Here is a 20,529-nt window from a genome sequence, read left to right on the forward strand (position 1 = left end):
AATTGATAAATTCATAGTTCGAATTATCATAAATTTCAGAGAAAAAAAGAAAGAAAAACTAGTACACTAATTTGATCCGGTGGACCAATGAGTCAAGTTGGAAAGAAAAAACATGATGCATGAGAAATTCAAACCAGTCTGTCTGTTTGGTCCCTTTGCTCAATCTAAATAAAACTATTTGACAACTTTTCCTGGTATAGCCACTCAACCAACTTTTAGGCTAGGATATGTTCTCGGGACAAGATATCCACCAAACAAAAACCACTTTCTATTATTTATAAGATATTTTTGTGTTTGCGGTGTTTCATTGAGTAGTAAATTTTGAACAGATGTGGACAGAGAAAAAAAAAGTTAGGCTGCACAAAATATATTTGCAATTATCATATAGTAGACAAAGAAACATAAAAAAATTGTGGTATGGTACAAGAATATCTTTTGGACATTGGTATCAACACTAGTTTCTTATCATGATTTCATCCGAACCTGAGAACATTCAATGTGTTGAGGGATTGGTCTCTCTTTTGTACCCATACTGATCCCGTGTCTTTTATGACCTCCTCTACCACTTCTGCCAATTTCATGACTTCTCCTTTTCGTAACTGTTACTTCTCTTTCACTCCATTGTACATTCACAAGTGACTGTGCCTTTTCTTTTTGTATCTCATTTTTAACCTTTTGGTTACATCGTATCAAGCGTTGAACTTTTTTAATAGGATATTACAAATATATATATATATATATACCTTCGGACAAGGATTCGTAGGTGTCGGTGGAAAGGGTAAGCATCCTATGACATACCCGTTGGGATTTTCTTGATAACTTATCTGCCTCTTGTTTTTCATTCACCTCCAACTTCCATTGGTAGCTAGTTGGAGTTTTAAGAGTGCCTTTCTATTTTTAAGTCTTGTTCGTGCTAAGTTCTGTCAGGTAGGAGCTGTTTTAGCAGTTTGCACTATCAACTTTTCCAATTAGTGTACTTGTCTTTTAACCTTTTTTTCTTCCATTTCAACTGTCGTCATTATATGTCTTAATATGTTGTCTGGTTCTTTTTAGAGTTATACACTGTTTGCATCTGCCATGAACACTGGGTATTATTACCATTTTAACAGCATTCTTGTGACTGTTTGGAAAGATAAACTAATTAATGTTGCCATGTTAAAGTATTCATTCTCCCTCTTACGCAGATTTTATTTGAGAATTTTCTGTTTCCATGTTTATTTATTTTCTCGATTCTTCATTCATGTTCGATAGTTCAGCATTATCAACCGAGTTTTGAATTTCACCAAGAACACAAAAAAAGGAATGGGTATTGAGTACCGGATTTTATTGGTGGGTCTTCTTGCTTTCAGAATATTAACTGAACGAAGATCAGTGACGTGTGCTTGTTGATAAAGTACTTCAAATATATTTAGGATCCCATTCAATTAGATTTAAACACGTCTTTTTACTCTCTGAAGTCTTAACAATGTTGAGTTTTTACTTTTAGGCAATTCAAAGCTAATTTCCGCTTCATCCGGTCAAAAGGTTAGCCATAAAGGATGAGCTTTCACAATGCTTCAAATGATTGATAAGATGTCACTAAAACTGTTCATTAACAGTGGAGTTTTTCTCGCTTACTTCAAATTATTTTAATGAGTGGAATGAACTTGAATTTGTAACCTGAACCCGTTATTTGCTTCAGTCTTTCTTTTTTTTGCTGTTGTATTGAAACTTTTGAGACCAGATAGAGAAACTAGTGTAGGAAAAGAAATTAGCTTTATTGATTGTTACCATTCAATAGCATGAAAGTTTTCTCTTGGTTCGTGAATAGTACCTGAAATCATGAACCACAAGCCATGGCTTTGGAGGAAAAAATCTATGGAGAAAACAGTCTTTGCTGGGGACAAAGATGTCAGTCCTTCTAGACCCATCGAAGAAGAGGTACTCAGTTTACTCAATTTTGTATGTTGCTGTCTGTTTTCCTCGTTCGGTTATCTATCTATTCTCTTGTTTTCTAGTTCTCTGCCTATCATCAGAAACCGGTTATATTTCTACCTGCTTAGTCTTGCCAAAGTGTTGATACTGGATCTGAATTCATACAAAGAATTCTTGATCTGACACAGTAATATATTTTTTCAGGTACACAAACTCCCAGTAACTAAAGAATCTGGATCCGAAAGATCATCAATAAGTCTAAATGAGAAGTTGGCAACAGTCCTTCTTGATTCTCATTCTGGAGATGACCCTTCAGCAAAACATGACCAAAAGTCTCAACAGGAAATGAGAGGTAACTTATTGTCACATTTTCCCCCACCTTCTTTTCCCACCATTATGGTGCTTAGTGATTTTTCTTTAATTAGTGTTTTCTGCTTATGCTCTCATCTTCCAATTTTTGGGCGTACGATTTTTTTATTCTGATCTTTCAAATCTTTTGACAGAAAAAATAGGTAAGGACAAGACAAAACAGGAAGTAAAATGTGCTAAAGACTTGGATGAAAAAGCGTCTTCTGTGACTGTTTCTCCTGCAGATGCAACATTGAAGGAACCTTTGCAGCCACCAAGCTGTGTTCAAGAAGAAAAAGAGAAAAAGTTGTGTGGTGACATTCCAAAGATAGCAATAGAAGATAAGAAGATTCAGAAAGAATTGGAAGAGAAGTTGAGGAACACAAGTAAAAGGATAGATGACCTAACTGCCGAGAATACTCATCTTTCTAATGCCTTGCTAACCAAGGAAAAATCAATTGGGGACCTAGTAAAATGTAAGCAAGAAGCAGATGCTGAGTTTAGTACATTGATGACTAGATTAGACACCACAGAAAAGGAAAATTCTTTTCTAAGATATGAGTTTCACGTTCTGGAGAAGGAACTTGAGATCCGGAAAGAGGAGACTGACTATAGCCGTCAGTATGCAGATGCCTCTCATAAACAGTACCTTGAGTGTTCTCAGAAAGTGTCAAAGTTAGAAGCCGAGTGTCAAAAACTCCGTCTTATGCTACAAAAAAGACCACCTGGTTCTGCTGGTATGGTGAATATGAAGAATGAAGTTGGAATGATGAGAAGAAGAAAGTCCAATTCCAACAGGGAATTGATCAACAAAAACAATGATTTTGGAAACTCTTCTGATGTATCTGAGAAAAGTTTGGCCTTAATGATCAGACGCTTGCAAGATCTGGATGAGGAGAACAAGGCTCTCAAGAGAATTTTAACCAAGAAAAATTCTGAACTGGAATCTTCTAGGCTTATGTATGCTGAAACAGCTTCCAGATTATCGCAGGCTGAGATTCTACTTAGAAAGGTTTCTGAAAATCAGAAGTGTATGGAGCTAGCTAGGTGTTATCCCACATCAAATGAACTTCCTTTGATGTCGAATTGTGACATTTATAGTGATGATGAGGCTATCTCTTCTGGATCCTGGGCGAATGCTCTTATTTCAGAACTTGAACATTTAAGAACTTCAGAGGCTAAAGTTCGTAAGAGTAGTAAACCCACTGAAGTTTCAGACATGAGTTTCATGGATGACTTTGTTGAGATGGAAAAACGAGCTATAGTTTCTATTGATACACCTAAAAGAAGATGCTTCTCTGATATAAGTGGTAGGGAGCTAGTGCCTGTTGAACAAGATCTTCTGGGCTTCAGTGAGAGGAAAAAGGAGATACAATTGAAATATACAACTGAAAAATCATTTGACTGGCTTCAGATTGTTTTGAATGCAATCTTAGAGGAGAAAAACATATCAAAACGAGGTCTTCATGAACTGTTTGATGACATAAAAATTGCTTTGGATTGCATGAATCACCCAACTGCTTGTCAACCTGACACAGAAGCAGAAAGCAGGCAACACTTAAGTTCTAATTTGAGAAAGTCAATCCACAGGATTATCAACCTCATTGAAGGTATTGCTCCCAAGCCATTTATGTGCAGCAATTGTTTAGATTGCTTGGGGGAGAATAAGCATTCAGACATATCCCAGTCATCAACACCCAAAGACTATTTTGTTCATGTTTTCCAATGGAAGGTAACAGACTTAAATCCTCTCCTGCACCAACTTGTTCACACCTGTAAGGATTTGTTAACAGGGAGAGCTGATTTTGAAAATTTCACTGAGGAAGTAGCATTTGCTTTGGACTGGAGCGTTAATAACTGTGCCACCTCCACAAATGCTGCAATTGCAAGGGATAGGATCAAGAAGCATTTTAGCAGCCATTTAGCACAAAATGAAAATAAAATAGATGATGAAGATGAACAGGCTTCTCAATCAGCCTCATATGCATATCAAGAAGATCAGTGTGAGCTCTTCAACACAAAGAATAGTCAGTGTGATCTCCTTGAAGATATTAGGAAGTTAAAAGATGATTTGAGGAATGCAAAATCTGCGAAGAAAGACTTGGAAGAAAAGCTGATGTCAGTAACAGATGAGAGTCAGAACTATGCAAAACAATATCACGGAGCACAGAATAACATCAAAAATTTAGAATCTGAAATAGAGACACTGAAAGATCAGATTGAGAAACAAAAAATCATAAATGAAGACCTTGATACACAGCTTACAATGGGTCAGGTTAAGTTAAATGACATTTTCCAAAAATTTTCGTCCTTAGAAGTTGAATTAGAGGATAAAAATAACTCCTGTGAGGAATTGGAAGCGACGTGTCTAGAACTTCAACTCCAATTGGAGAGGTAAAGATTCTATTAATTTCCTCTCATAAGTTTTATGATTTCCACTCCTACTACAATTTTCTTTAGCCATGCACAATGAATCTAACTTTCTGACTTTGAGAACATGAAAAAATATTACAGCATTGCAAAGAAGGAATCTCCAACATACGGCAGATACGAAGTAGAAAAGATATACCAAACTGTAAGTAGTTCAAAGCTCAGCTAATTGTAGATATATCATGTATGACTAGGACACTGTTATCATTGACTCTGGTGGGTTCTGTATGTTGCAAGGGCATGTATACTATTTGCATTATCATTTATCAATTTGAATCAGAAATGAATAACTCATGCATATCTGTAAGAAATAATGGATAGGTTGGAAACCTCAACTCATGATTCATTCATAAACAACAGAGATCAATTCTTGTACTCATGTTCATTTATGGAGAGTCAAATCTATCAACATTACCTGCATTTTCTTTTGAACTAAACACTCAAATAAATCTACAAAATAAATATGTAATTCAGGGCTGGGAGATCACAACAGCTTCATCAAAGTTGGCAGAGTGTCAAGAAACCATCTTGAACCTCGGGAAACAACTCAAGGCACTTGCTTCATCTAGTGAAGTAGCACTTTTTGACAAAGTTGTCTCCACAACCAGTACTGTGGCCAATCCAACCCAGAAGAAGAACTTGATCAAACGATCCTCTCTACGCAATCAAATGCAAGCTGAGGATGAAGCTAAAGGAATTATCCGTAAGTCTTTCCAAACTGAAGAAACTGGCAGAGAAAAAGATGCGCAGATGCCACCTCTTCTTCAATCTGAAACCGAAAAATCTCTGCAAAGTCCTAATGACTTAGTTCATTCTCCAGCAACAAGCCTCACTTCAGAGAAAAATGATAGAAGCAAAGGCACAGGATCAATGGCAATTGTGCCAGGTAAAAAGAAAGTAGGCTTTGGTTTGCTGAGAAAGCTGCTGTCAAGAAGAAACAAAGGGAGGGCTAAGGGAACCAAGTTATTAGCCAAAGCATGACTAAGAAGGATCTTGTATAGAATATCAAGACGTGGTTATGTTTTTGTCTTTTGATAGATTCTAATGCAACATGTTTTATCGGTTGGCAATGGCTTCTTTGATTCGATATGATTGAGGTCGCGAGTTGAGACCCAAAGACTGAGAGCAAAGGTTTGGTATTGTAAATATAGCTGATGTACATATTCATTGGCATTTGAGGTTAAGCCACTCGAGTTTGAAATGTTTTCTGTTTGCTTTTATTATAAGATGATATTGCTTTTCATTTTAAGGCTTAATTAACTTCACATTTTACAAATTTGGAAACTTTCTATTTGAATTTAACAAGTTTTGATTTAATAAGATTACATTTTTTAAATAAATACCTTCTATTTAGTTTTTTAATTAACCCTTTTTAGTGTATGAGATAATTGTTACCGTATTATATCGGTTTCATGAGTTGAGTTTATTATTTTTAAATTTTATGATCTATAATTTTAAAATTATATATTTTATTATTTTACAATTATTAAGAGAATGTTTTTTATAAGATTACAATATTATAAGATTAGAACATTATAATATTATAAAATTATACAATTCTAAAATTATAAATTTATAAAACTAAAAAATAATAAAATTATAATATTATAAAATCATAAAATTATAAAATCATAAAATTATAAATTTATAAAATTATAAAATTATAAAATCATAAAATTATAGAATTATAGACTTATAGAATTATAAAATTATAAAATGAGACGGAGTTTGTCTAGATTCTTAGAGTTCATCTTAGGAGTCTATGTTTACATTCTTGTAATTTGTTTGGGAGTGTTTTGTTCTAATAAAATGTTTCTGAGCATTGTTTATTTGTTGCTTATACAGCTTTATTTTATTTACAGCTTTATCTGTTTTTAATGTTATGTGCGTTTATACAATATTTTTCCGACTATCTTCATTAACCGCATGCAAAAGATAAAAATATAAAACTATAAAACATATAAGACTTAAAAATAAAAGTTGAACTAAAAGAATCAATACATCGTTTAAATGTGTATTTATTAAACATAAAAAAGGGGAAGATTGTTAAAGACAAAATCGTTTATATGAACAAACGATCTCATGTTTTGAAGTTTAATTAAATAACATTAAACCATGTTAAAAGATCATAAAGGAACCTAGGATAAAAACGTAGAGTCAAAAACCCAAAATAAAAAAAACTAGAACTGGAACCCAAAACATTAAAAACATAGGAAAACACTTAGGTCCTAGGAAATAGGAAAACATTTAGGCTAGAACAACCAAATGCTTGACTAGATGATGTGTCTTGTCTAAAAGTGTGTGAGAGAGAAGTGAGATAAATGCACTACTACATAAAAGGTTTTTAACGTCTGTTATTTTGGACTTTTGACGTTTGATCCCGTCTCGACGTCATATTAGTGACGTCAATTGGACGTCAGATCCTTCATCGGATGTCAATAAACATCAGATCTCCCTCAACAGACGTCTAAATAGACATTGGATCTTCCTTGGTAGACGTTTAAGTAGACGTCGAATCTCCCTCATCAAACGTCTAAATCGCTGGATTGCCATGGACAAAGATGATGTCAGACAGTGCACTGACAGATGCCCACAAACGTCGGACATGCACTAACCGATGTCTACATTGTATTTTTTTTAAAAAATAATAATTTCTTTTTACAATAAAACCACACCTGAAAAACAGAAAATCATCCCAGCACATCATAATATAATATATTCTGTGTTTCAAGTTAACACGATAGTAAACAATCTAAAAAACATTCCAAAACTTAAACTATCAAAACTTAAACTTAAACTAAAGCTAATTAATGTTCAACAACAATAAAAGTCTTCCTAAAGACATGAGCATGAGTCCTAAGTCCATCTCTGCAGAAGATAAGCTACGCACTCTTGTCTTATCTTTTTAATTATCTCCTCTGATATAGGAGATGTATTCTTGAAGCACTGCAAAATGAAGAAAAATTCATTATGTTTACATATGTTCAAAGCTGAATTTGATTTGTAATGTATTGAAGGTAAGCATCATTACCTCAGTCTAGTCATCTGTAATGTCAGCTCAAATGATGGTTTTAATTTAAGACATGACATAGTAGCCATATTCCCATGAATCTAGTTGCTTGTTACACTAAAATGACAAACTAAATAGTCAAACATTTAGATCATTCAATAACATAGAAAATGAATAAGAACTATAAATGACTTATAACCTTTGGATACAGGATTTGAATTAGCTGACCTCGGGGTTTATCCATAACTCTATTTACATTGAAAACACAAGGTAATATTAATATAACTATATTCATCATAAAAATTTAAGGTCAACATGAATTTGAAACATATAAAGAGAAACACTTACCCTGCAAGCATGTTTTTCAAACCATTTTTCATCCTCTTGTGCAACGAACAAAACCATAAAATTTTGTATTGTTTGGGAATGATGACCATCGGTTGCTAGTGAGACCTATCATGAATCATAAATAGTTAGTAAATTAATTAAGTAAAATTTTATGAAATTTTACATTTTGCAACCCATACCCATCAATGTATGGCACACGATATATGTCTCTATTTGACTCAGGTATCCATGTTTGCAAATAATTTGGTTTGCTCTCAACTGTGTTACCAGAAGGTTGAATGGTCTGAGGTTCAACAAATCCGTACATGGAAGACCGACCTTGGTCCACAATGACTGTGTCCATGTACCTATGACAACAAAGTTAAGTTATTAGAAACTAACAATCTAAATATAACTAATATGGAAGACAAAATTGACTATCTTACATGCACCATAGTTGAAGGATTGAAATATTCAACATCCTATCTCCCTCAATGACCTCTAGTGCATCATTCAATGTGATATATACTGACACATGGCATTAGAAGCCAAATACTCTCAAATCCAGTACAATTCTAGTGGTCCTTTGGACAACTTGGATAATTTTGTGATGAGCTTTGTAAGAGGATCATCCTCTACTTCAGCCATGTCATCATCTTCATCTATGACTGGCTCATGCATGGGCTGTTTATGAGGACATATGAACTGAAATTAAAATTTTCAAGTTATCAATCAATATTTATAAATTTAACATACAAATACTAATAATAGAAATATAATACCTGTGGTGTAGCAATGTGTGACATGATCAATGCTTTAGGCCATGCTATAAATATTCCTATGGTCTCCCTCACAAAATGAATTTCTGAAGTCGGTACAAACACCTGAGCTTGGGGATCACGAACTTCGCCAATCGTCACACGTACATGGTTGGGTAATAAGGGAGCACCATGAATAGTCTGCCTTTCCTCACGTACTCGTCTGACACCCACAACGCGTGGAGGATCCCCATCAACCAACAACTCATACTGATCACTATACTCAGTAGGGTCTACAACAGAGCATGATCCTCTTGTGCTCACCCGAGGTGTTGTTGGAGCTTTAGTGGGAAACCCCATGGTGCCTTGGGTCATGGAATGCAACTTCTCTCTAAGTGCTTTTTGAATTTCTTTTTGTTCTTGTAGTTGGTCCATAGATCTCATGCTTTGGTTGAGCCTTTCCTCCTACTGAACATCCATCTTCCTTAGTGCCTCTTGACTCATGGATTCAATGCTTTTTTTTGTAGGGCCAAAGTAGTCACGAAGACCAATCGCCCCACCAACCATACATACATGATCGAGGTGCTTGGGCTTTCCAAGGGTCGTTGTTAGAATGTCGTCCCTACCTTGGCCAACAAATGAACCCTGAGTTTGCTGTTCAACCAACTCATCATGCATATAACAAATAACTTTGTTACATAAAACACATGGGATGCACAACCAATTAATGTTTAGAATTTGTACTTATAATTCTTTGTAAGATCAAGGCAACTAGGAGGATGTCATGTTCTCATCAGACTTAATCCAACCTTCCACATCTCGTACCTAGCAAGTGCAGGTGCTAGGTCGAGGGACTCAAGTCCTAAGGCTTCTACTCGACTCTTTCTTATCTTTCTTTCAAGTAATGCATAACCACCTCATGATAACACGTGTGATGCATCATTTAGCCTTTGTCTTTCTTGCACGACTAATTTTTTATCCTAACAAACTATGTATATTCGTAAGTATAAAATCACAATTTAATGCATTATCTCACTATAGAAATATAGAAATATGTTAAGAATCATAAAGAAAAGTGTATTTTGCATTAGTGAGTTATTAAACTTATATTAAAATTATAAAGAAACATACTTACAAAAACTTAAATTTCATTAATTTTATAATATTATATGGTTACAACGTAAAAGGTAGTTATAATGTTTTATAACATTAAGTACTCCTTGTGGTAATGTTTATAAATCAATAAACTTACTTACATTCAAAATAAAGAAAAATAATAAATAATAATAATAATAAAACACAATTACTTTTTATATTATTTTATAACAAAATAATTGCGTACCTATTTGTCATGATCTGACCCATCAACAAATAGTATGTCATCTTCTCCCAAGCATCTAGCTACATTATTGACAGTTGGATCCAGCATAAAGGCATACATCTCCAATGTTTTTGTTGTTGATATGGTTCAGAAGTTCATCTAGCTACACATTTTATATTGCATTAGTGTGGATAAAAATATTCAAATATCGTTTTATAACTATAATTTTTTTTATGCCTTCCTATTTTTACATATGCACATGGATATTATTGCTTGGAAAAGTACTTCAACATTAAAAATAAAGAACAGTGAATATTATTATTAAATATAGAGGTTTGTAAACTTACAATTATTTAGTTTTTAAATATTAATAAATTAAAACTATAATGATCTTAAACGCTAAAATGTAACTTCTTAACTTACTTGAAAAAGTAGTAATACAAATTCCTGATAGTTGCTTGATGATTTTGACAATTTTGTTACTTTCATTACCTCACGACTTGATCTATACAATGTTGGTGAGATTGAGACCCTCTTTCTTGCACCAGAAGAGAAATTTGAGAAAAGAAAGTATGTTCGGATCTCTTGATTCAAAGTGACATTCTTCAAACTCGCGATGTGGCCGTGGTGATTCTAGAGGCGACTTCAAAGGGGCAAATTCAATTCTAGAGCAGGTTAAGGGAATTCTGGTGGCAAGAATTTTGATGGAAAAAGAAGTTCGAATGGTCATAATAAATGGAATTAAGGTCATCTTACTTGTTGATCATTGGAATAGATATAATCAAAATTATCGCAATCAACCTCAAGTTTGTGTTTCTCAGTTTCATCAACTCTGTTTTGCCTCTAATGATTCCACTATTCTTTGGTAACCTAATTTTGGTGCACCTCACTGTATTACTCGTGATCATTCCAATCTTTTTGTGAAGAATTTGTACACAAGTTCTTTAAAGGTGAACGTTGACAATGGTGCATCATGCATAGATGGTGTATTGTAAAGTAATTTTTTTTTAAACAATTAAAAAAAAAAGCAGCAAAAGTCTAGAATGTGAAAACAACTGATGACTCAAATTTTCTCAAATTTATAAGTTTTGAATGCATTCCTCGACACTAAATCTTGATATTGTTTCTTTTAATTAGTTCATGTCAATTTAATTTGCATTCAAATAGTAGATAGCCGAGATACATTTAAAAAGAATTATATCCAAGGCTATTTGTTTCGATTCAGCGAGTAGTGAATCTTCATCTTCTTAGAGTGACCATACAAACGAATAGATTTTTTTCGCCTTGTGAATTAATAAGTCCTCTATTTTATTAATTCAAAGATGTTGGCCTTCATATCCTCTCTTTTTTAATATGATAGAAGACTTTGTTGGGCTAAATTATTAGTATAACAAAAGGATACAATAATTATTGTTTTCCACAATTAATAACGGTTTGAGAATCGAAATATATTAATATGAGGTAAAAAAAAAGAAAAAAATGATTGACTTCGATTATAAACCGAAGCATAAATGTCAAGATTTTGCTTTGGTTAAAAAGAAGTGAAGCACTTGATCGAAACTATACCCGAATTAAATTAATGTGCAATTAAGTGCAATATATATTAGGAAGTAACTCCTAGGTCGTCTCTCAAGCACCAACATTTGGTTCAATCATTACATCGAACACGTATTGGTCACTAGCTCAATTGCATGCTTCCAATCACATATTAACAACAATTTACCGCTCCTTTCACCCCTAATCCAATAGAGTTTACCAACTAAGCCAAGACTAATCCTATTTTCATAAAAACGAATTAAGCAAATGCAATGCAGCTATTTAATCCATTCTGCTCCATACATATTGATCAACTAAGTGGAGATTCAATCTCCAATTAGGCAACTAAGCATATATCCAATTGCAAGAACACAATCAGATTTAATATAATGTGACACAAGGCAACAAAGACAACGGTGCAGTTCAAAAATCTTATGTAAGCGATGTAATTTCACTAATGACCAACCAAACACACTTAAGCTACCATAAAAACAAAACTAAAACAGCAAAACAAAGTTGAAATTGAAAGCATTATAGTAGAGAAAACATAACAGAATCAATCGTAACATAATCGAAACTACCATGAAATTAGAAAATGAAACTGCTAAGCATAAATGGGGAAAACGAAACTGAATAGAAAAAAGAAATTGAAATTAAATGCGAAAACGAGATGAGGAAAACAAAATTGAAAATTGGAAATGAAAGCACAAACAAAAATGAAATTGAAGCAACAAGACAAAACGAAATTAGAACTAAACTAAAATTATTCAATACATGAAGAGGGAAAGGAAAGCAAAACCTCATCCATAAACAGAACCTCATCGAGCCAAAACTCACGTTTGGATAAATTTTCGTACAACTAATGCTCCCTCAATCAAAAAAATTCCTCAGGTGTTCCTCATGTTCCTCTCGACTCTTAGAATAGATGAGAATGTCACCTATAAACATAACAACAAACTTATCTAGACAAGGACAAAAAATCTGGTTCATATAATACAATAAAATGGCAAAAGCATTCATAACACCAAACGACATCACCACATACTCGTAATGCCTATAGTCTGATTTGAAAGTCATCTTCTGTACATCTTCCAGCGTTACTAAAATCTGATGATAGCTAGAACTTAAGTCAATTTTTGAAAACACACCGGCTCCCCTCAATTGGTCCAAGAACTGATCAATCCTTAGTAGCGGGTATTTTTTCTTAATAGTAACCTTATTTAGTTGGCGATAATCTACACATAACCTTGAGCTCTCATCTTTCTTCTTTACCAGTAACATTGGAGCCCCCACGGAGACACATTTGGGCGAATAAACTTTTTTTCCAACAAATCCTCTATTTACTTCTTTACTTTCGCCAACTCAACAAGATTCATTATGTATGGAGCTACAAACACAAGACTTGTAGAAAACGTGCAACAAAATATTTAGCGTAGACAAAATTCAAAAGCGGGGTGAATTGGTTCGAGTTAAAAATCACTTTCTTTTTAACAAAATTTTGCTTTTAAAAATTTCTTTGATAAATCTGAGAATTTACTTTGAATAAAAGCAAATAACTAAAGTAGAGAAAGGAAGCAAAAAATTACATAATTGATTTTTATATTGGTTCGGATCAAAAGATCCTATGTCCAATTGTTAATATCTCTAAATAAGGGATTAACCTTTTCACTAAAATGAGTAATAATTTATAATAGAGAAATAAAGATGAGATTAAAAAACATCTCTCTTAACCGATAAAAGATGACTAACACCTTCTTTTGACACACAAAAGTTAACACCTGATTCTGCTTGATAAATAAGCACCATCAACTTAGACACATTAAGTAAGAACTCTTCCTTCTACAAGCACCGAAACTCAAGTTCCTTAAACACTCAGAGTTTTTTTAGCCAATACTCTTGCTCTGAAATAGTTTAAGTAACCCTTAAAGAATTTTGAAACACACTATTTATAGGCGAAGGTTTGAGCTAGGTCAGAAGCTTAAAAGCCAGCTTCCAACTGCTAGTAATAATTGATTATCCCAGACTCTTATAATTTTATTAATCATGAAGCAAGTACAAGTTCTATAATTCATCATTAGGGAAATCATCATATTTTTTCATCTAAATGACACTCAATATTAGTTAGCCTATTATCTAAATAAAAAATGAGGTCACATAGATGGTCAGATCGGATGCTTTAATTAGTTGAGATTTTCTTGAATTAGGAAGAAAAAATTGTGATAGTTCATGTTTTCAATTTTTTAAATTAAATTAACCAAAAAAAAAAAATCAAGTGACATGTATATAATGAAATGTCAAAAAATAAAAAGTTATGGTGCAATGCTGCTAGACAACTCAGCAAATTGTTAATGTCATTACATTCTAATGATTAAATTTACGTATTTCTAAAATTAGTGATTAGATTGAGTCAAAGTTTTAGAAAGATATCAATCTCAATTTTTAGTGAAATTTAAGAAACTAAAAACATATTTAACCATTATTTATATTAACATAAATATAACAATTATTTCCTTAAATTTATATATTTACACTATTTTAAAAATATTATTTATTTTTAAGTAAATATTACAATCCTATATTAAAGTGTTAAACTAATATCTTCACGAATTTATTTTTCACCAAAAAAAAATGGATACACATATTTTGTTTTACCATTTACTCAATCATCGAAACGTCTCGTGCAAAATGTCTTCCCCACCGTTCTTCTCCTTGACCTCAAGAACTTAAAAGAACTTCAAGACATCTAGGAGCGACAAGAAAGTCCTTAAGCGAGTACAACACATTAGAGCTTGAAGGCACGAAATGAAAGCATCCAATGTCCCTAATGGTTAAAATGTGACATTTTTTAGATATTGATATCTATTAAAATCTTACTACTATTCAGGTGGGATTAACACTTTTAATTAACACAAAAATGACAGACAATGAATGTCAAAGTTAGACAATCACAAAGATAAATTATGTATAAATAACATTTACATTAATATAGAGAATAACAATCAACATTGTCACTATGAAAATGACACGACACGTTTACAATTATAAGTTCTATGAAATGATGAATTTTTATTAAAATGTTTGTCTTATAGTCATACAAATGACGGTGATAGTGTTGATGAACTTAATACAATTTTACTTACACAACTAAATTTAATAAATATAATTCAAAATACTTACTACACTTTCAACACTTATCTAATATTATTTAGTATTCACCATATGCAAACATGCCTAACTTAAATAAACAAAATGATAGAGAGAATGCATAAAAAAAACTCTAATAACTAATATGATAAACAATATGATGTACTGAGAAAATGCATAAAAAAAACTCTAATAACTGATATGACGCAAAGAGAGAAGTGAGAGTAATGATATATGAATAACACTAAAAAAAAATTCTTAAACAAAAACCAATTTTAGATAAAAAAAATTAATCACAATAATAACTAATTTAAGAATATAAAATTATAATTAATTTATAAATTAAACTTTAAATTAATTTCTAACCTTAATTATCAAAGAATTAATGAATAAATTATTTTTTAATTTTAATTAAAGACTAATTTAAAATCTAATTATCTAATAACATTTAACATAGCATTTAGCTATCCGTTGATGTAATGGTATGGGTTCATTGCATAATTGAGATTTAATATATTTTGGTTGACCCGTTTTACTACCCAATAATACTTCTGTTGTTTCCTGGTTTTTGTAACTAAAGTTTTTTAAATAATTCATATCCATACTTGGTAATAAGGTAAACTATATGTAAATATGTATATAAAATGACTAACCAACATGGCCAATATGTAATGAGAATACGATAGCAAAGGCATTTCTTAAAAAAAAAGTATTTAAAAACAAACCAAGAATTCAATAGTTTTTAGCAAATACACATTTAAACTCATATAAACAGCATAAATTATAAAGAAATACTTCCAAAGAAAAATTTAGTGTATGGTGGTTGTCTTGTTCTTCTTTTTGTTTTGGTAGTATTTGGCTAAAAAAAGGTAGAGAACATGTCAAGTGGACGACTCAGCAGAATAGAACAAATCATTGTCCTTGATAGATAAAGAAAGCCTAACAGCTTCTCACGAGAGTGCAGAATATCTTGGCCTCCATCGAATTCAAGCCTATTGACTTTTCTCCGACTTAGCAATATCTTGAGCAAGACACTATAAAAGGAGTTGGAAAACCATCCTTTCTTCCTCAATCACCAAGATGGGAACAACAACCAAAACCATTTTCTCCTCCTTTTTACTCTGCTCACTCCTGCTTCACCTTTACTTTTCAGAAGGAGTAGTAGCACAAGAGGTGGTGGCAAAATCAGAGAGCGAAGCATTAGGGGAACCAGAGAAAAGAGAAACACTAGAAATTATTATAGGTGGTGGAGGTTCCCCTGCTCCTTCCCCTGAAGCTCCATGTCCCCCTCCCCCACCCAAACTTAACCGTTTAGACAGAGCGCGTCGTGCGCTTCTCAACTTCAAAAACCTCATCGATGACCCAAACTGTTACACGCAAAATTGGAACGACCAAACTGATACGTGTGACTTCAACGGGATACGATGCGCCACATATCCAACGGACAAACAGAGAGCAGTTGCAGGAGTGGACTTAAACGGAGCAAGAGTGACGGGTCAAAACGGGTGCGCTTTGCCCCTCTCATCTCTCTTGGGCCAGAGCCAAATACCCGAGCTCACATTCTTCCACGTCAATTCCAACGGCTTCGCCGGCTCTGTCCCCAGCGATGTCATCAATTTCCCTTACTTCTTCGAGCTCGACCTCAGTAACAACAAAGTCAAAGGCCAGTTTCCCCTCGACGCCATTAAGTCAAACCAACTAGTTTTCCTCGACCTCCGCTTCAACGAACTCACCGGCCCGATTCCCTTCCAACTCTTCCAGAAGGATCTCGACGTCATCTTCATCAACAACAACCACTTCACACAGTACCTCCCCCAGAATTTCGGCTCCACGCCGGCCCGCTACCTCACTTTCGCCAACAACAACCTCACCGGCCCGATTCCCAAGAGCGTCGGTTACGCACCCAACCTCACCGAAGTTCTCTTCCTCGGGAACCAGTTCGACGGCTGCTTGCCCATTGAAATCGGAAACCTTAAAAAAGCTGTCGTCTTTGATGTGAGTAAGAATTCTCTCACCGGCCCAATCCCTCTCTCTTTCGGGTGCTTGAAGAGCATTCAGTATCTGAATTTGGCGAACAACAAATTCTACGGCTGTGTTCCCGACAACCTTTGTCAAATTCCTTCTCTCCGCAACAATGGGAATCTCTCCTTGGCCAACAATTACTTCAACGAGCTTGGCCCCTCCTGCTGGAGTTTGATCAAGTCCAAGGTTTTGGATGTCTCAAAGAATTGCATCCATGGGCTGCCAAACCAAAGATCACCCACCGAATGCTATTACTTTTACAAGACGAAGAAGACGTGTCCGAATCCGAGTTCTTTCTATACAGTGCCGTGTAAATCGCACTGGGGAAAACCCAGTTCCGAAACCAATGTTCCAACCTCTGCACCGGTGACTTACAAAGCTCTTAAACCGCATCGTTTGAGATTATGATGGATGAGATATCTCATACTTGTGGTGAACTATTTGTTGGAGTTCATGATACTAATTAATGAACGTGCTTGTCTTTTGTATATTTCTCTTTCCTATTAGCTGTTGTTTTTGTATTCTGTATGCCCATTAATAAGCACCGTGGTTGAATTGGGCTTCTTGACTATTGCTTCTTTGGTGTCACTCAAATGTAATTTCTGTAAGTGGTCGAATAAAATTTGTACTATCTTTGCATGAGAAAATGTGTTCCTTCTAATAGAAATTTGTTTGTTTGGGCAATTTTAAAAGCAGAGAATTAATGTAAAGCTGTGATGTCTTTTCCGACTCTCTTTTTGGTTACAACAATTTTGTTTTCTTTTTTCCTCGCCCCTTCCCTACTTCCTTTCTCTCAACGTCAGTTTCTTCTGGTGAAATGTCTTCGTCAATTTGTATTTTATAAAGGAACCATCATGCATTAATATATTGATGAAGATAAGTGTTCTGTTCGAACATTGATTTCAGGCGTTTACTCCGTAGACCTTAATGCATCCATCTAGCCGCCAAGTTGAACTATAACATTTCGCCACAGAAGAAGGCTTAACTTGAAAACGAGACGCGATGACAACTTAATCTCTTGATTTGGGTGCAAGTAAATACAAAATTTGTTTAACATTTCAATTTGCTTCCTGCACAAGAATCTTTTTCATAGTATAATGCCATTAAAGTTACGGTGAATTCTTGTTTGCTAGTGACTAATAATTAAGTTCCAAGGACAAACCCACAGTAGCTAACTAGTAGGTACCTTACAGGAAGAAAAAAAAAATCACTTATTTAATAATAATTTCTTTTTGCCCTTTTTCTTTTTAGTATCACTATAATGATTAATTTTTGAACTGTCATCGTATTCCTTTCTTGTTCTTTAACATCGTATCCATTCACATGTTTCTGAATTGGTTTTTTAGATTTCTAAGGCATTTTCAATCCTTTATAACCGTATGCGAGAAGGAAAAAGACAATAATAGTACTTACGAAATTTTAAAGAATGTAATGTTGTCACTATTATGCTAACATTGCTGTGCTTTCGCAAGTTAGGCTAAAACAAGAAGATAAAGTTATGGAGATACAAGTGGCATAGAAGTTATATAGATGGTAGTGATTGTTCTCAGTTTTAAGGTTTAGTGTTCCATTCACTTGAACATAATTTACTTACTGTTCAAGAAGAATTACACAAATGGATAAAAGAATATATTGTGTTTGCTCTATAAGATTTGCAATGATCAGGGAATGGATTTGCGAATTACAAGAAAAAATAATCCTCACATAGATTTGAGAAGATTCATGTAGTTTTACTTAAATGTCCTTTATGTATTTTTGAAATAAGGCATGCATGAATTGAAGATACGGTGGTGCAACCCCTGTAGCATGTGAGGCTGTCATTGGTGGTAGAATTGATTTTGCATTAATAAATTTTTACTCTTATGAGAAAAGAGTTTACTTTGGGTTTAATTTTTTAATTGATTAAACCTTAAATTTAATAATAATAGTAATAATAATAATAACTCACAATTAATTTAATATAATTAACACTAATTATATTTTATTTTAAATTATTTTTATAACTAAGGATAAAAATATAACATTTTATTTTTCTATTATTTTTTAAAATGTATCCTAAAAAAATGTATTGTATATTAATTTTTTTTAAAATTTTACTATTTCAAATAATTTTTACCAAAAAATATATTCATCATAAATATAATTTTATATTACTTTTATCATTTATTAATAAATATCATTTTATATTACTTTTATCACTAAGGACATTTTGGTAATCTCCATTTTCTATCAATTAAAACATTTTTGTAATCTATCACATCTATCAAATCCTACACTAACTTTCACAAACTTTACCTCCAAATTCACTCTCAATCACTTACAAATCCTTTAAAAAAACAAAATTACATTTACTCTCAAATCCTTTCAAATACATCCACTTCCTCTCCCTCAAATTCAACCTTCCAAGTGAACACAACCTAAGTGATAGAATAAAGATGGTTGATGGTGCTCTTAGAGAGATTGAGCCAATGGGTGGTTAGAGGATGGGATGTTTTAGCCATGACTTATAAATAAGTTAATGGCTCAATAATTTAACAACATTTCAATACAAATCTCAAAGTGGTTTTACTAGGAAGGAGACAACTTTATTTATAGATGAATGTGTCTTAAAAGTAGATCCAAAAATCCTAAAATGTTATCTTGTACCAAACCTTAAAAATCTTATCATGGTGAAGGAGAGCTTGACATGTGACACTTTAACTTTTAGATAAACTCTCCACTCCTAGAGTGTCATGTAGAAAGCCACTTTAGCAAACGTTTTTCTCCACTTGAAAAATGACACATGATCACTACCTTTGTAAGAAAACTCTCCACTAAGAGCTTGCCATGTGGAAAACAACTTTAGCAAGAATATTCCAAGTTACTCCCAGGAAGGAGAGGTGAGTCACAATGTACAAGCTCAAAAACCAAGTCCTTCCTAGCCAAAATTTTTCTTATATTACCCTTACCTAAGCTTTTAAGTAAAAACCTTCCAAAATGTTTTCAAATGCAAATGCAAAGAATACTCCTAAAACCTAAGAAAGGTTTATCTAAGATGCATTCAAACAACCTAGATATCATAGACACCTAAAATGAAAACAAGACAATGTATAAAAGGAAAGTAAAAGGAATGTAAATGCTATGAAAGAAAGTAAAGACTAATGGCCCTTAGTGAAGATGCAAGTGACACTTAGAAGCCCCTTGACACACCTTGACTTCTAAGAGTGGAAAATAAATTGTTACACAATTTTAGCAATGAAGATGAGATTGTACCAAAGACATTTTTCCAAGATACCAAGTAAGTAGCAAATGAAACCAAAAGAATTACAAGAACACAAAGGTTTTGTGATACAAAACAGAAAATAAAATTGCAAAAGCAACCCTAAAATCTTGGTTTCTTCAAGTGTTTATCCTCTCTTGATCTTCACTCCAAATCCATATATGACTCCTTCTTCCAAAGTCTAATGAAATGCTTCTATTAGCCTTCTTTCAAGCCTTCAAGATACTACCTTCAAAGTTAGTCAAACTCCCTGATGACAATCTCCTTAGCTAGGTTGGGCCATAGATAGAAGAGAAAGCCATGGTAAAGGGGGAAGGGTGAGTGTTTTAGAAGTTAATGGAAATGAGAGCTAAGCTCACGTTTTTATGATGTTTTATGGTGATGGAGGTGGAGTTTAGTGATGTTCTAAGAATCTCTATCTTGGGAGGTTTGGTTCCTTGGGTAGAAAATGCAGAAATGG

The 20,529-nt window shown here is 33.5% G+C and overlaps 2 protein-coding genes across 4 annotated transcripts; both read left to right on the forward strand.

Moving 5' to 3' along the window:
• The first annotated feature begins 478 nt into the window (after positions 1 to 478).
• On the forward strand, positions 479 to 5,893 carry LOC108343398 (filament-like plant protein 7). 3 transcript variants are annotated; one of them, XM_017581657.2, is made up of 6 exons: positions 479 to 778; positions 1,811 to 1,920; positions 2,119 to 2,266; positions 2,418 to 4,656; positions 4,777 to 4,837; positions 5,167 to 5,893. In XM_017581657.2, the coding sequence occupies exons 2-6, from the start codon at positions 1,822 to 1,824 to the stop codon at positions 5,671 to 5,673; spliced, it is 3,054 nt and encodes a 1,017-aa protein (XP_017437146.1). In that variant the 5' UTR covers positions 479 to 778; positions 1,811 to 1,821; the 3' UTR covers positions 5,674 to 5,893. The 3 variants fall into 3 exon arrangements, with proteins under 3 accessions (XP_017437146.1, XP_017437143.1, XP_017437145.1); XM_017581654.2 differs by lacking the exon at positions 479 to 778 and adding an exon at positions 785 to 927; XM_017581656.2 differs by lacking the exon at positions 479 to 778 and adding an exon at positions 786 to 1,524.
• Positions 5,894 to 15,751: 9,858 nt separating this feature from the next.
• LOC108341767 (uncharacterized protein At4g06744) lies at positions 15,752 to 17,457 on the forward strand. Its single transcript, XM_017579414.2, has one exon. The coding sequence runs from the start codon at positions 15,869 to 15,871 to the stop codon at positions 17,216 to 17,218; it is 1,350 nt and encodes a 449-aa protein (XP_017434903.1). The 5' UTR covers positions 15,752 to 15,868; the 3' UTR covers positions 17,219 to 17,457.
• Positions 17,458 to 20,529: the final 3,072 nt, after the last annotated feature.

This window comes from Vigna angularis, chromosome 1 (assembly GCF_016808095.1).
Source record: "Vigna angularis cultivar LongXiaoDou No.4 chromosome 1, ASM1680809v1, whole genome shotgun sequence".
Lineage (NCBI taxonomy): Eukaryota > Viridiplantae > Streptophyta > Magnoliopsida > Fabales > Fabaceae > Vigna > Vigna angularis.